The sequence below is a fragment of the Falco biarmicus genome, chromosome 17 (genome assembly GCF_023638135.1).
Source record: "Falco biarmicus isolate bFalBia1 chromosome 17, bFalBia1.pri, whole genome shotgun sequence".
NCBI lineage: Eukaryota > Metazoa > Chordata > Aves > Falconiformes > Falconidae > Falco > Falco biarmicus.
In genome coordinates, this window is record NC_079304.1 from 975,019 (window position 1) to 987,831 (window position 12,813).

At 43.8% G+C, this 12,813-nt stretch overlaps 1 protein-coding gene across 2 annotated transcripts; it reads left to right on the plus strand.

Annotated features, from left to right (window-relative positions):
• The first annotated feature begins 4 nt into the window (after positions 1–4).
• On the plus strand, positions 5–12,235 carry CCDC47 (coiled-coil domain containing 47). 2 transcript variants are annotated; one of them, XM_056362774.1, is made up of 13 exons: positions 5–229; positions 2,173–2,438; positions 2,564–2,671; positions 4,056–4,230; positions 4,544–4,665; positions 5,302–5,367; positions 6,267–6,368; positions 7,225–7,335; positions 7,905–7,990; positions 9,247–9,305; positions 10,058–10,167; positions 10,342–10,509; positions 10,813–12,235. In XM_056362774.1, the coding sequence occupies exons 2-13, from the start codon at positions 2,178–2,180 to the stop codon at positions 10,891–10,893; spliced, it is 1,449 nt and encodes a 482-aa protein (XP_056218749.1). In that variant the 5' UTR covers positions 5–229; positions 2,173–2,177; the 3' UTR covers positions 10,894–12,235. The 2 variants fall into 2 exon arrangements, with proteins under 2 accessions (XP_056218749.1, XP_056218748.1); XM_056362773.1 differs by lacking the exon at positions 5–229 and adding an exon at positions 701–1,441.
• The last annotated feature ends 578 nt before the right edge of the window (positions 12,236–12,813 follow it).

The following is a 12,813-nucleotide window of genomic DNA, read 5'->3' on the forward strand; positions in this document are numbered from 1 at the left end:
CGGGCGAGGCCCGGGACACCCCGGGCCACCCTGGCAGGCGGTGCCGCGGCCCATCGGCCGCCTCGCCAACGGGGGCCCCTCCCGCTTGCCGCCCGCGTGTGGGGCCGGCCGCGTGCAGGCAGGCCGGGCAGCCGGCGGCGCCCCGCAGTGCGCATGCCCGGCGCTACGTAGGGCACGCAGGCGGCGGCGCGGGGCCGGGCCTCGGCGGCGGCGGCGCCGCGTGACTCAGGTAAGGCGGCCCCGGGCCGGGCTCCGCGCTCCGCCGCCATGGGGTCCCGCGCCGCCATGGGGCACACCGCGGGGCGCGTGCCCGCCCCCTTCCCGTCCCGCTTCTCGTTAATGGCCTCGGCCCCATCGTGCCCCCCGAGAGGGGTGGCTGGGCCCCGTGGCCCCGGGCGTGCGGGGTCTGCGCTGCCCCCCGCGGGGACGGGGGGCCCTCGGCACCCCCTGGGGCAGGGCGGGGGGCCCGCGCCCCGGGGCGCCCGGCGGCTGGTTTCAGGCTCGCTAACCTTGGCTCGTGTCCCCGGCCGGAGCCGGGAGCGCGGCGTGTGCACAGCAGGGGCACCGGTGGGTGCCACCGCCACCGCTCTCCGGTGCGGGGGTGGGTGGGCGAGCCGGGTCCCCTTGCGCGGGGGGGGCGGGGGCCGCCGAAGCACGTGTGCGCGGAACGCGTTGAGCCCCGGGGCAGAGGCGCCGAGCTGGGCAACGGGTCTGGGTCTCGTCCGTCCCTGGTTCTGCACCTCTGCCGGCAGCCGCACAAGTTTATTTTGCGTAAAACTTTATGGGGCTGTAGGGCCTTTTGTAAGTGGGTGTGCCCAAAGAGTCTCGAAATTCTTCTCCTGAAACTGTTGGGGTTTGGTGGAGCAGGTGTTGCCGCTGTCCCAGTGTCTGTAACCTCTGAATGCAAATTCTGTCATACGTAAATAGCATTTTCGTTTTCTGTTTTAAGTTCCTGCAGAATTGTGATGTACCCAAACAGCATGCTAAATTCCTGGGCTCTGCCTTGCTGTTCTTTCCATCTGGGTTAACGTTCTCGTTACATGTTCCGTTCAGGTTTTTGCTAGAATGAGAAGTCTTTGACAAAGGCATTTATTTTAGCCGTCCTTGTCATTTGTAGCAGTGGGTTCCCTGCATGTGGTACTCGGAGGACTGCTGGGCTAATTTAGAAACAAATTGTTTCTATTTCAAGTTTCTAAGAGAACATTCTCATCAACATTCAAGTTCCCACTAAGATCTGCTCGCGGGAGGGAGTAAAATGATTCTTACTGCCATGCCTGATGCAGCTGACGCTCCTTAGCTGTCTGTGAAATGCAGAGGGTAATCACTGCCCCTTCGGGGCTCGTAGTTTGGACCTTGGTGATGGCACCTACAGCCCAAGTGGGAGACCAAGACTGTTGGGAGATCAAGCAAAAAAGGCACGGGAAGCTGAGGGTAAAAAAAGGTGACCTGTCAAACTCTCTGCAGGTTTCTATCAGGTGTGGGGAGAGAGCTTTGGTCTCATGAGCCCCAGTTTGCTGTTTGTTGTTCTGGGCACCAGTACAGTATCCATCCTCTTCCCGCTTTTGTTTGTAGAGCTTACAAGAAAAGGTCTCTCTCTCTAAACAGCAGTAGTGCTGGGATGCTGTGGGACCCGATTCTGAGCATACAGTCTAGAAAATCAAAGTTAAGCACTTTTAAAGTAGCAGGGGCTATCACAGCATTTGTTAAAAGTGCATGAATACATTTTAAGATTTACTGCTGCTGTTACACATTCATTGATCTGACTGTGTCTAATTGCTAATTAGTAACAACTGTAGGCACAGTGTGTGGCCTTTGAAATGAGCTGGCAACAACGCTGACTGACTGAGAGATGCTATTGGAGAGTCAGTTTTATAATGGAACTTCTCTGCTTCCAGAACTTGCTCATCTGAACAGCCTGGCCAGATGTGAACTGGCTGCTGCCTCGGCTGCTTCTGCTTCAAGCCAGAGAGTCTAGAACCTCACCTTCAAAGTTATTTTTTCTTGTAATAGTATTCACTTCTTTTATACAGAAGATGGCAAGATCAGGCAGGGGTTTATTTCTCTCTAGTCTTGACAGCGTTTTCATTTGTGAAAGTTGGGTATTACTGTAGGTGTGATGTAACAGAATTGATGAGGATTTTTTGCAATGTTTGATCAATTTTTTTCTTCCAGTGAAAATGAAGAATTTATATATTTTTATTGCTGTCCTGTTCATCCCATGGAGTTTTTCTTTGGCAAAGTATGATGAATTCGAGGATGGAGATGACATTATGGAATATGATGATAATGACTTTGCTGAATTTGAAGATGTTAATGAAGATGCAGTCACAGAGTCTCCTCAGAGGATCATCACTACAGAAGATGATGAAGAAGAAGCAACTGTAGAGCTTGAAGGTCAGGATGAGAATCAGGAAGACTTTGATGACGCAGATGCACAGGTAATGCCTCATCTCCTTCCTCTGTGTGTTTCCTAATAGTACCTCTGCACCTTTCTCAGCTGATCTTTTTGGATTTGACCTACCTGGCTTTGGATTTTTATGCTGTGTGTGATTTTGTCCCTCAGGAGGGTGATACTGAGAGTGAACCGTATGATGATGAGGAGTTTGAAGGCTATGAAGAGAAACCAGATGCATCTCATAGCAAAAATAAAGACCCCATAACAATAGTTAATGTAGGTATAAATGTTGATCTGCTTTCTGTTTGGTATTTCATCACTTTTTTTTTTTTTTAAGGTGGTGTGCCAATAATCTCATTGTGTACAAACACACGTGTAAGACAGAACCTGTCCTAAAAAATTTATTATTTAAATTAACAAGAGACAGTGCAGAAACAGGAGAAGTGTGGAGACAAGAAATACTTGAAATAATACAACAGGACAGCAGCAGAATACGATCCAGGTGTGCTAGCTCCCAGTTCCATGCCCTTCTGCATTGGTTGATGCTACTTTCCATAGCAACTCCTGAAGTAAAACTGCCAGGGCAGGTGCCTTTGGTCTGTTGATCTCTATTTTAAGCTTCTAGAACTCGGGTCCTTGGATCAATGCTCTATTCTGTATTCAAACTGAGAACCGCAGTTGGAATATAGATCATGAAATTCTTCGTTAAAACAAACTTTTTCAAACATAGTTTTGACGAAAGCGTTTTATGACTTAGCTGCTTTTACCCATATGACTGTGGGGGAGAAGTGGAGGAGCTAGAGTGATGACCTTCATTTAATCCAGAGAAAAACCAGATACATCTCAGAATGTCTGGGTGCTTTTTCAACATGTAAAGAAGAGGTTGCGATGATCATATGCTTACAGTAAACAGTGTATTTTTAGCTTGTCTATGGCTAAAGTTTCAGATTATAAATTGCCTTGGATGGTTTTTGAAGCAAATCTCTCTGTCCACCCTGCATCACCATCTTGTTACATCCCAAGAGAGTCCTTTACAGAATGATCCAGTGCTTGAGGTCTGTGTTTTTATTATCTGTAACATCTCTTTTTAAGTATTGTGGCTGGCCCTGGTAGTGAAAAGTAAGGTTTGGGTACTTTTATGACTGAAGGGTGATACAGTGATAGCAAAACAGCTAATTGTTCTCTGAAGATGGCAAGTCTGGCAGGCTCCCTTGCTCCCCCCTGCAGTCTGGCTCTTGGTAGTGTCCTGAAAATGCTCCTGGACACTGGGTGTTTAGATTTCAACAAGAGTTACGTGATGATCAGATAATGATGTGATGGGCAAGGCATCAAGCTCAAATAATCAGTGAGTTGAAATGCTGGGCTGTTGACTACTCTGAGGGACGCGTGCTAGTGCAGGCTCACTTGGAAGAGAGAACTATTTTGTTTGTATAGGCCAGGTATTTTGGGAATGCTGTTATCTGTTGTTTCCTGTAAGATTACTGTGTCCCAGTAGAGCTAAATGCATTATGTAGGCTTAGCTCTGTCCTGTTGCCTTTGTGAAGCTTATTGCTGTGTTTGGGATGAAGTTTCTCCAGTACTCTGCATTTTCCAAATTGTTTGTGTATGTGGAATCGGCTCGTTCAGTGTGTAAAAGACAGTCTCCATTCACTTACTGTAGGTCCCTGCTCACCTTCAGAACAGTTGGGAGAGTTACTACATGGAGATCCTGATGGTAACAGGACTTCTTGCTTACATCATGAATTACATCATTGGGAAGAACAAGAACAACCGTCTGGCTCATGCATGGTTCAATACTCACAGGGAGCTGCTAGAAAGTAACTTTGCTCTTGTCGGTGAGTTCCATAACGACTTAGATCCATTTTTAGTTTGAGTAAACCTGGTTTTAGGCCAGCATGTGGACTATAGAGGAGAGTATGCTTTCTGATGCAGATGTGTGACAGCACAAATGAGAGCTCTGTGTGTAGACAAACAGCGTGCCAGTCGTCTGGTATTGAAATTAATTATGGTGCTGTAGTATAAATTACTCAGCAGCATCACGGGGATATTGAAGTAATCCAGCAACAGCAGAGCTCTATACTGATGAACTTTAGTGTTTAAATTTGTGATTTTTAGATTGCAGTTCTCTTTCATTGTTGTTTTCTTCAGGGGACGATGGCACTAATAAAGAAGCTACAAGCACTGGGAAACTAAATCAAGAAAATGAACATATATATAACTTGTGGTGTTCTGGAAGGGTGTGCTGTGAAGGAATGCTCATCCAGTTAAAGGTAAGGATGAGGCAGTTTGTAGTACTGTTTACCTGTCACCAGTTTGCAGGTTTTAGAGGCTTTTCCATGCCAGTGTGAGCAACAAAGAATCCCAGCTCGACTCTTCTGCTCACATTCAGATACAGGGTTCTGAATATGTACACGTGAAGGGAAGACTGGTTGGACTAAAGATCCATACAGGGCTGTATTCTGCCCACCGAAGTAGGTAAGAGTGAAAGCTTACAGAAAAAGTATAGAAAGCTGAAGTATAGCATAAACAGAGGTAACTGTATGCTGAAGAGCCCAGCTGCCGTTTAGAGGGACTTTAGTTGGAGGAATGGACCAACAGGAGTTCCAAGGAAGTACGACAAAGACAAGTAGGAAGTCCAGCACCAGGGATGGAGTAGCCCCACATGTTGGTTCAGCTCCAAACTTAATGGAGCAAGGCCCTGAGAAACTAACCTAATGCAGAAAGTATGCCTGCTTTTGAGCAGTATAGGCGACTTCTAAAGCGCCCTTAGAAGATGTTTTTCATAGAATAATTTAGCTTCGAACTGTCCTATTTTTTCCTTGAGCCCCACTGCTATCTGCCAATGAAATGCTGCACTCTAGGTATATCGAATTATCTTCTTCTTGTTTACAAACTTGTTTTTTTAGTTTCTTAAGAGACAAGACCTGCTGAATGTTCTTGCCCGGATGATGAGGCCAGCTTCTGACCAAGTGGTATGTACTCAGCCATTTAGATTAACTTTGATAAATTGTTTAATTCCTTTGGTTCTGCTCTGCTGCTTTTGATTGTTCTTGGCACACACAAGTGAACTGCTAGGTGTCTTTCTATACTATTCCCAGTCTTCCAGTTCAGTAACTGTCAAAACAATCTGAAAGAATTGTTTGTGTTTCTTTTCTGCCAGTGGAATGCAAACTGCTGATGTCTGGAAATTATTTCATCTATGGTGGTTATTGTTTGAGTGGTTTTGTGAACAGTCTATCATGCTTCAAGACCTCATCTTGATAAAAAGCGGTTTTACAATCTGAAATACTTAATGATTGCTTTTCTGTCTGTTCAGTCTGCCTGAACAGAGCTGCTTAATGCGTATGCTGGCCTGGATATTACACCCTGTAAAGTTACTTTCTGCCTTGCTTTTAGAGATGAGGATAATCTCATAACTGCGTAAGTGCCAAGAGAGGTTACATTTGGAAGAACAATGGCTGTGTGCACTCTGAATACTCTTTCCATGTATCTATAATTGTGTTTACCCATATCTGTTAAAAATACTTAATCTAGATGTCAGCAGTTGTTAATAAACAATGGATATCTGCACTGCGAATGAGTCTTACAACTCTGCTGTTCTAGTCACTGTTGTTACACTCAGGCATTATACCAGAATACTGAACTGAGTACTCAATACAGTTTAAAAGTACCTTACCTTAAGGCACATTGAAAAGTTTTAAATCGGCAACCTTTACCTTACCTGTGTATGGCCTCACTTAATCTTTGTTCTACGAATCAAAGTGTCAGACAAACACTGAAGTCATACTGTGACACAGGTCTCCATTTGGCCCATAGTCTGAATGCAGAGTCGTATAAATCTGATCAGGGCTAATAACATTCTGTCCCACAGCAAATAAAAGTAACAATGAATGATGAAGACATGGACACCTATGTATTTGCTGTTGGAACGAGAAAAGCACTGGTGCGACTTCAAAAAGAGATGCAGGACCTGGTATGTAAGTTCATGTTGGGAATACTAACATGATAAATGATAGGATGTAAGAACCTCTGATCTGTAGATGGCTTATTTTCTTGGGAACAGTTGAAAACTTGTGACTGACCTGTTGAAATCTTCTGTGTAAGACATTTTCATCTAATGGATGGAAGTCTAATGCTATCAAACACCTGAAGTACTAGCCAGCTGCTGTCAGAACTGCGGGAAAAGACGCAATCAAAAGCAGCTTACATCTTCCTTCTGGTGTAGAAATCATTTGGGAGGAGGCTGAAGTATGTTGTCAGGATACGAGTGTCGCTTGACCTCATTTAATTTGCACAAATGACTTTCAAGGATTGAAGAGTGGACATAATTAGCAATATGTGATATGGAAAGTTTGTGTCTAAGTCATCTTTTATGCAATCTAAAATTAAAGCTGTCCATATGGTCGAGCTCTGCAGCTTGCAAAAAATCCAGTGATAACAAGCAGTGGTTTGTGAATCTTTTCTCTCATAACTTGTCTCAAGCAACAGCACTATAGAAGGTTGATGGGATGCTAGTTGATTTTGTTCTGTTATCAAACAATGTGAGAAAAGCCTTAATCCACTTTGAGCATTCCAGCGTGGATGTATTAGAATTGTTTTATCTTTTACCTTAAAGTACTGACTATTTAAAAGACTGGTGATACGACATGATTTACCTTTTACATTTGGAATGTCCCCAGCCAGACTGGCGTGACTCAGCTAAGTGTAATTTTTGTAGTGTTTCTTTTCAGGTACTTTTAGGAGTCCCACTGTGCTGGAATGGTTCAGTCTAAGATATTTACAAGCTTGTGTTTATGTTTATTTCTTTCCCCTTGTTCTCTTTGAAACAGAGTGAGTTCTGCAGTGATAAACCTAAGTCTGGTGCAAAATATGGGCTTCCAGATTCACTGGCTATCTTGTCAGAGATGGGGGAGGTCACAGAGGGAATGATGGATGCTAAGGTAATCTTGAATGAATGAGTACGAATCTTCCTTGGTAACCCTGGCACTGGCTTCTGCAAAAAAGTTCTAATCTTTATCTCCTGTAAACATCAGAACAGGAGAGCCAAACAGCCCTAGTGAGATCTAGAGAAATCAAGATCCTAAGAAAGCTTAAGGGCTGGAAGAAGCACGTAATTCTCATGTCTTTATTCCTGTTACATATCAACATGAACTGCAGACTTAAAACTGCCTTTCAAAGCCTGGAAGTTATCTTTTAACAGCCAAGTTCAAAGGAGGGTGGTGATGGTGTCTGCAGGTCCTCAAAGCTGACATGTTGCCAAATTAACTGGAAAATCTGCAATGAGTTAGATATCTAACGTCAGCATTGCTCACACTAATTCCATGTATTGAGGTCCATTCTATAGCAAAAGCGAAAAAAATAATTGACAGTTTAAATTTCAATGTCATTGTGGCAAGCTGAGCATAGCAAGTTTCTGAGTGATATATGGACACTTTGGCAAGCCCATATGGAGTGGGTAGGCTGCAGATGGATTGGTGTTGGGAAAAACTAACCCCATTTTCTCTTTTAGATGATACATTTCCTCACGCACTATGCTGACAAGATTGAATCTGTCCAATTCTCGGACCAGTTCTCCGGTCCAAAACTTATGCAAGAGTACGTATAAAGCTAGATCTCTCCTCCCTGTAGCTATTGTAACACTAAGCAAAATAGAGGCTGACAAACTCATTTGCAGTGTGAAGCCTGCTAGAATGCACACAAAGAAATTGGGAGCAAAGGTGAAACAGGTGAATAAATACACTCCCTATGCTTCCAAATGCTGCATTAGTTTAGAAGATCAAGGTGCTCTGTTGCCCTAATAATTATTTTTGCTGGTTATGCTGTAGTTGGGGCAGCTACAAATTTCAGGTAACACGTAGCAGCTACAGTGTGCACACCTGTATGGGAAACAACGGAGTAATCCCACTAGAGGTATACAGCATGTTAGAGTTTAAGGGCCAAGAAATAACACTGCAGGAGGAGAACTCAATACATTAACTCAGATGTTATTTGAATGCATTGAGTACTAGGTTTAAGTCAAGTCTGGAGTGTAAAAAAAATGAAAAAACAAAACGCCAAGGCTGCTTGCCCTTCTCTAGCTGATACAGCTCAGCATTCTGCTGTTGAATCCATTGCTTGGGTACGTTGTTCAGGTTGATTTTCAGCTGTGCTTCAGAAATACATAGCAGCAGTATCTCTTCTGTTTCTCAAAGCCTCCTAGTCTTAGAGAACGCCTCAGAATTGCTAAGTGGTGGGTGATTTATCTTATCTATCATGTAGGTTTTTGCAAGGGTGTATTATGCTCACAGGCGTATAAATAAATGATTCATATCAAAACTTGAAACTGTCCTCCAAAAAAAGGAACATGCTTTGATTTAATTATAAGAGAGCAGTACGTGTACCTTGTACTGAAATTGCTAGGCTTTAGAGGATCTGTGAGATGTAGGTCTGACTTTCTTACACTAGAATACTGCAGAGTTTTGAATTCTTCCGAAAATGGTTTGGTGGGTTTTTTTTCCTAACTGATATTTATAGAAGATTTATAGTAGTATGAACAATGGGGCATATGTACAACTGAATGTCACTAAAAAATATACAGCCCCCTAAGGGGCTCAGATGACCTCTGAACTGGATTGGATGGTGCTGTACATTTTTACATTAATGCCTTTTCACTGGGTGTTTTTGAGTAAAACTTCAGGACTCTGAATAGTGTGGAACTATTACACAGCCAGGCTTTTAATCTTGTTTATTGTATTCAAGTAGTTTGCAAGCGTCTCTTGGTTCTTGAAAAGGTTTTCCCTAACATTGTTAGGTGCTTTATATGCCTGTATTTTTCTTTACTCATTCCAGTCACTTTTTTTCTTTCATACCAGGGAGGGTCAGCTTACAAAACTGCCCGAAACTAAAAAGACACTTCTGTTTACATTTAATGGTAAGAGAACTGGTGTATGCATATAGAGGGGCAGTAGTGTTGTGCATTATTTCTGCACAACACATGCTCAAGTTCTGTCATCTGTGGAAGATGATATATAACTAATTACTTCAGTGCATGTAACAGGATCATTAATTGATTAACCAGGCAATAGAAGGCAGTAATAACACTGGGGGCTGCGTGGCACATCATCGTGATAATAGCATACTTAGTCTTGCTATTACTGATCTTACTTTGTACTCTTATATCTGCTGGTGGTTGTATTAAGTCACCATTGGAAGATGGCTTCTTTTTAAGTTACACACCTTGCAGCTGGAGCTTGCACAGTTACTTGGTTAACCCTGGTTTGAAATAAAACCAGCCTGTTGGGAATGTATTCTAGGAAAAGTCCATAGTCCTCTTCAAAATTCAAGGCCATAGCTCCAAGTGAAGCTAATGGTAGAGCCTGAATTCAACCCCTATTTTTGTATTCTGTACCAATAAAACTGAGAAGGATTGTGTGGGGAAAATGCCTGTTGCTGTGTGAGGAATCTAAATGCAATCTCCAAAGCTAAATGCCTTTTTTAGTGATGTCATAGAATCATTTAAGTTGGAAAAGACCTTCCTAAAGAGGAGGATAAGAACATCTTTATTTCATGAATGTGAGCAATAAGGAAAGATTTTTCTTATACATCTTATACATCTAAATACATTATAGCAAGTAGAAAAATTCTGCCAACCTCTCTGAATTAACAAGAAACACTTTATCACAGTGCCTGGTTCAGGCAACACTTCCCCAAAGGACATGGAGTCTTTGCTGCCTCTGATGAGCATGGTTATCTACTCTATTGACAAAGCAAAGAAGTTCCGTCTGAACAGAGAAGTAAGTAGAGTATATTTTTCTGTCTTCTGAATATTGTATGAAACTGCAACAACTACCACTGGATCCTTAATCTTAAGATTGGAAGCCTTATGTTTCTAATACGACTGCCAGAGATACTGCATCCTGCTCTTGGGGAAATCTGTATTAACTGCATTTGCTTTCCTCTGTGAAAAGGGTAAACAAAAAGCTGACAAGAACAGGGCTCGTGTGGAAGAGAACTTCCTCAAACTGACCCATGTGCAAAGACAGGAGGCTGCCCAGTCCCGTCGAGAAGAGAAAAAACGGGCAGAGAAGGAGCGAATAATGAATGAAGAGGATCCTGAAAAACAGCGTCGGCTGGAGGTGAGGTGGACTTTCAGATTGTTACAAGCTATTGGCACATATGTCCTGTGATACCTCCAGGGCTGCCTGTAGATATACTGGCAATGGCCAACTTGATTTCTTATTTGCTGGAAGGAAAACAACTTTGAGGGTATATGCTGTTGCTTTCTGAAACATGCAAAGGCTCCCAGTGAGGAGCTAGCTCATGTAGTTAGATGTGAACCCAAGTACTGGAGGTCCTTTAAGTTTGGCTCTTCTGAAATGATCAGCTTGCTCTGAAGAGATCACTGATGTTCACTCAGATCTCTATGTCCTTGCCTGCAGGAAGCCGCTTTGCGGCGTGAGCAGAAGAAACTTGAGAAGAAGCAGATGAAGATGAAGCAAATCAAAGTGAAAGCTATGTGACTCCATTGTGAGAAGCATCTCAGTGCCACCTGCAGACTTTCAGTTCACAGGGTACAAAGACCTACTTAACTCCATAATCCTACGCTTCTTTGAACACTAGTAGCCATTACGAGAAATGTTCCTTGCATTGGTGTTACTTATTTAAGTATTACAGCAACATGCAGGTGTATGTAGAGAGCTTTGTCTCAGCAGTTTTATTCCAGGTGGTACAAATTTTTGCTACTTGTCTGTTTGGAAAAAAAATAATGCAATATTCTTGAATGCTTTTTGTCATTTGTTCTTTAAAAACGGAAGATTGTAAACCTGTCCACATGTGCTGGTAACATATTCACGCTTTGGTTTTAAGGTTTGGTTTTAGTTGTTGGGAGGGAAGGGGGGAAAACTAAGGGGAAGAAAACTGCACAATAAACATTTACTGTGTGTTTATTTGCATCAAGCTTGTAAAGGCACAAAACATAGAGCCTTCCATACACAGTATGGATTCTTCAGGGATTTAAGCCCAGTAGAATAGAAGTGATTTTTACTTTCTTTTTTTACAAACAAGGGACTGAAACAGTATTAGGTCACCTGTGGACATGACTGGCATATGTGTAAAACATACAGATGGGTTAGATACAAGGGAATGGAATACATCAATAGTTTCCTCCTTGTGATTTTGAATGCTGCAAGCTTAATACAATGTGAAGTCTGTAACGTCAGCATGGAGTTTGTTCAGGAGTGAGCACCTGGTGAGTTAGCAGCTTCAGTTAGCCTTCCTTCAATACCAACTGCACAAGTTTGCCTCAAAAGCTTCTCCCGTTCTCAGCAGCTGCTGCCTAGTTCACTTCAGCGAGATGCTAGATTTGGTGATCTACAGTTGCCAGTTTCCCCAAGCAAGTAAAAAAGTTTCAGAGGATGTGTATCCTCTTCATCTGGTAAATGATCATTTCAGGCTTCTTGACTATAAATGGGGAGAATGAAGTGGATGCCCCTGTGCACACTTTGCTGAGAGAGCTCTGCATTTTATAAATGCTTCACGTCTAGAAGGCATGATTGTTGCTTGTAACAGACTTTTCAGTTTTGTGGGGAAACAGTTTTGCATTTTCTTGTTCAATACTTTGTGCAAACTTGCAAACTGAGGCAATAAGAACGAGCTGCTGTTGAAACAGAAATTCCTTAAAACTTTTTGTTCCAGCATGGGATACTTCACACCGATTTAAATGCAAATGTCTGTAACCTGGTACATGCAAATACGTTAATTTTATAATGGTTGGTAAGATTATTTAAAACCAAAACTAATGTAGATAATGTGAAATTTTAGCACTATTTTGCTTTAAAGATTAAACTGGTATTGTTTCACAGAGGTCTCTGAAAGGAAGTACTAGTTTGTGCTCTTTAGAGGAAGCAGACAGCTTTCCTGAAGTCCCACACATTTGTGGGCCACGGCAGCTAATTTTGTAATACGAACATTCAAATGAACAAATCTAATGGAGAGTAAAATATAATTGAAACACTTCACCTGCCTAGTTGGCTGGACTGCGTGTGCCTTTCATCTAAAATCTCGAAGAATGTGAATCGTCTGTGCTGGGGAGGGCGCAGTGCCGGTTTAGTCACGCAGGAGGCGGCGCTCGCTGCGCGGGGGCACGGCGGGGCGCCTGTGAGGGCGGCGGCGGGCCGGGGGCGGGTCTTCCCTCCGGTGAGGGCCGGGGCAGGTGGAGGCGGAGGACTTGCCCCCCGCGGTCAGAGCCGGGGCCGTGTAGGCGGTGCCGAGGGCGGGTACGGCGCGTTCCCCGTGCCCAGGGGGGTGAGGGGTGCGAGCGGCCGGGCGGACCGCAGGGACGAAGCCTCGGTGGCCTTCTGAGGGAGCCAACATGGCGCCGGCGGCTTCCCGCCGCTCGCGGGCGCCGGAGCCGCAGCGTCACGCACGCGCACGCGTCACGT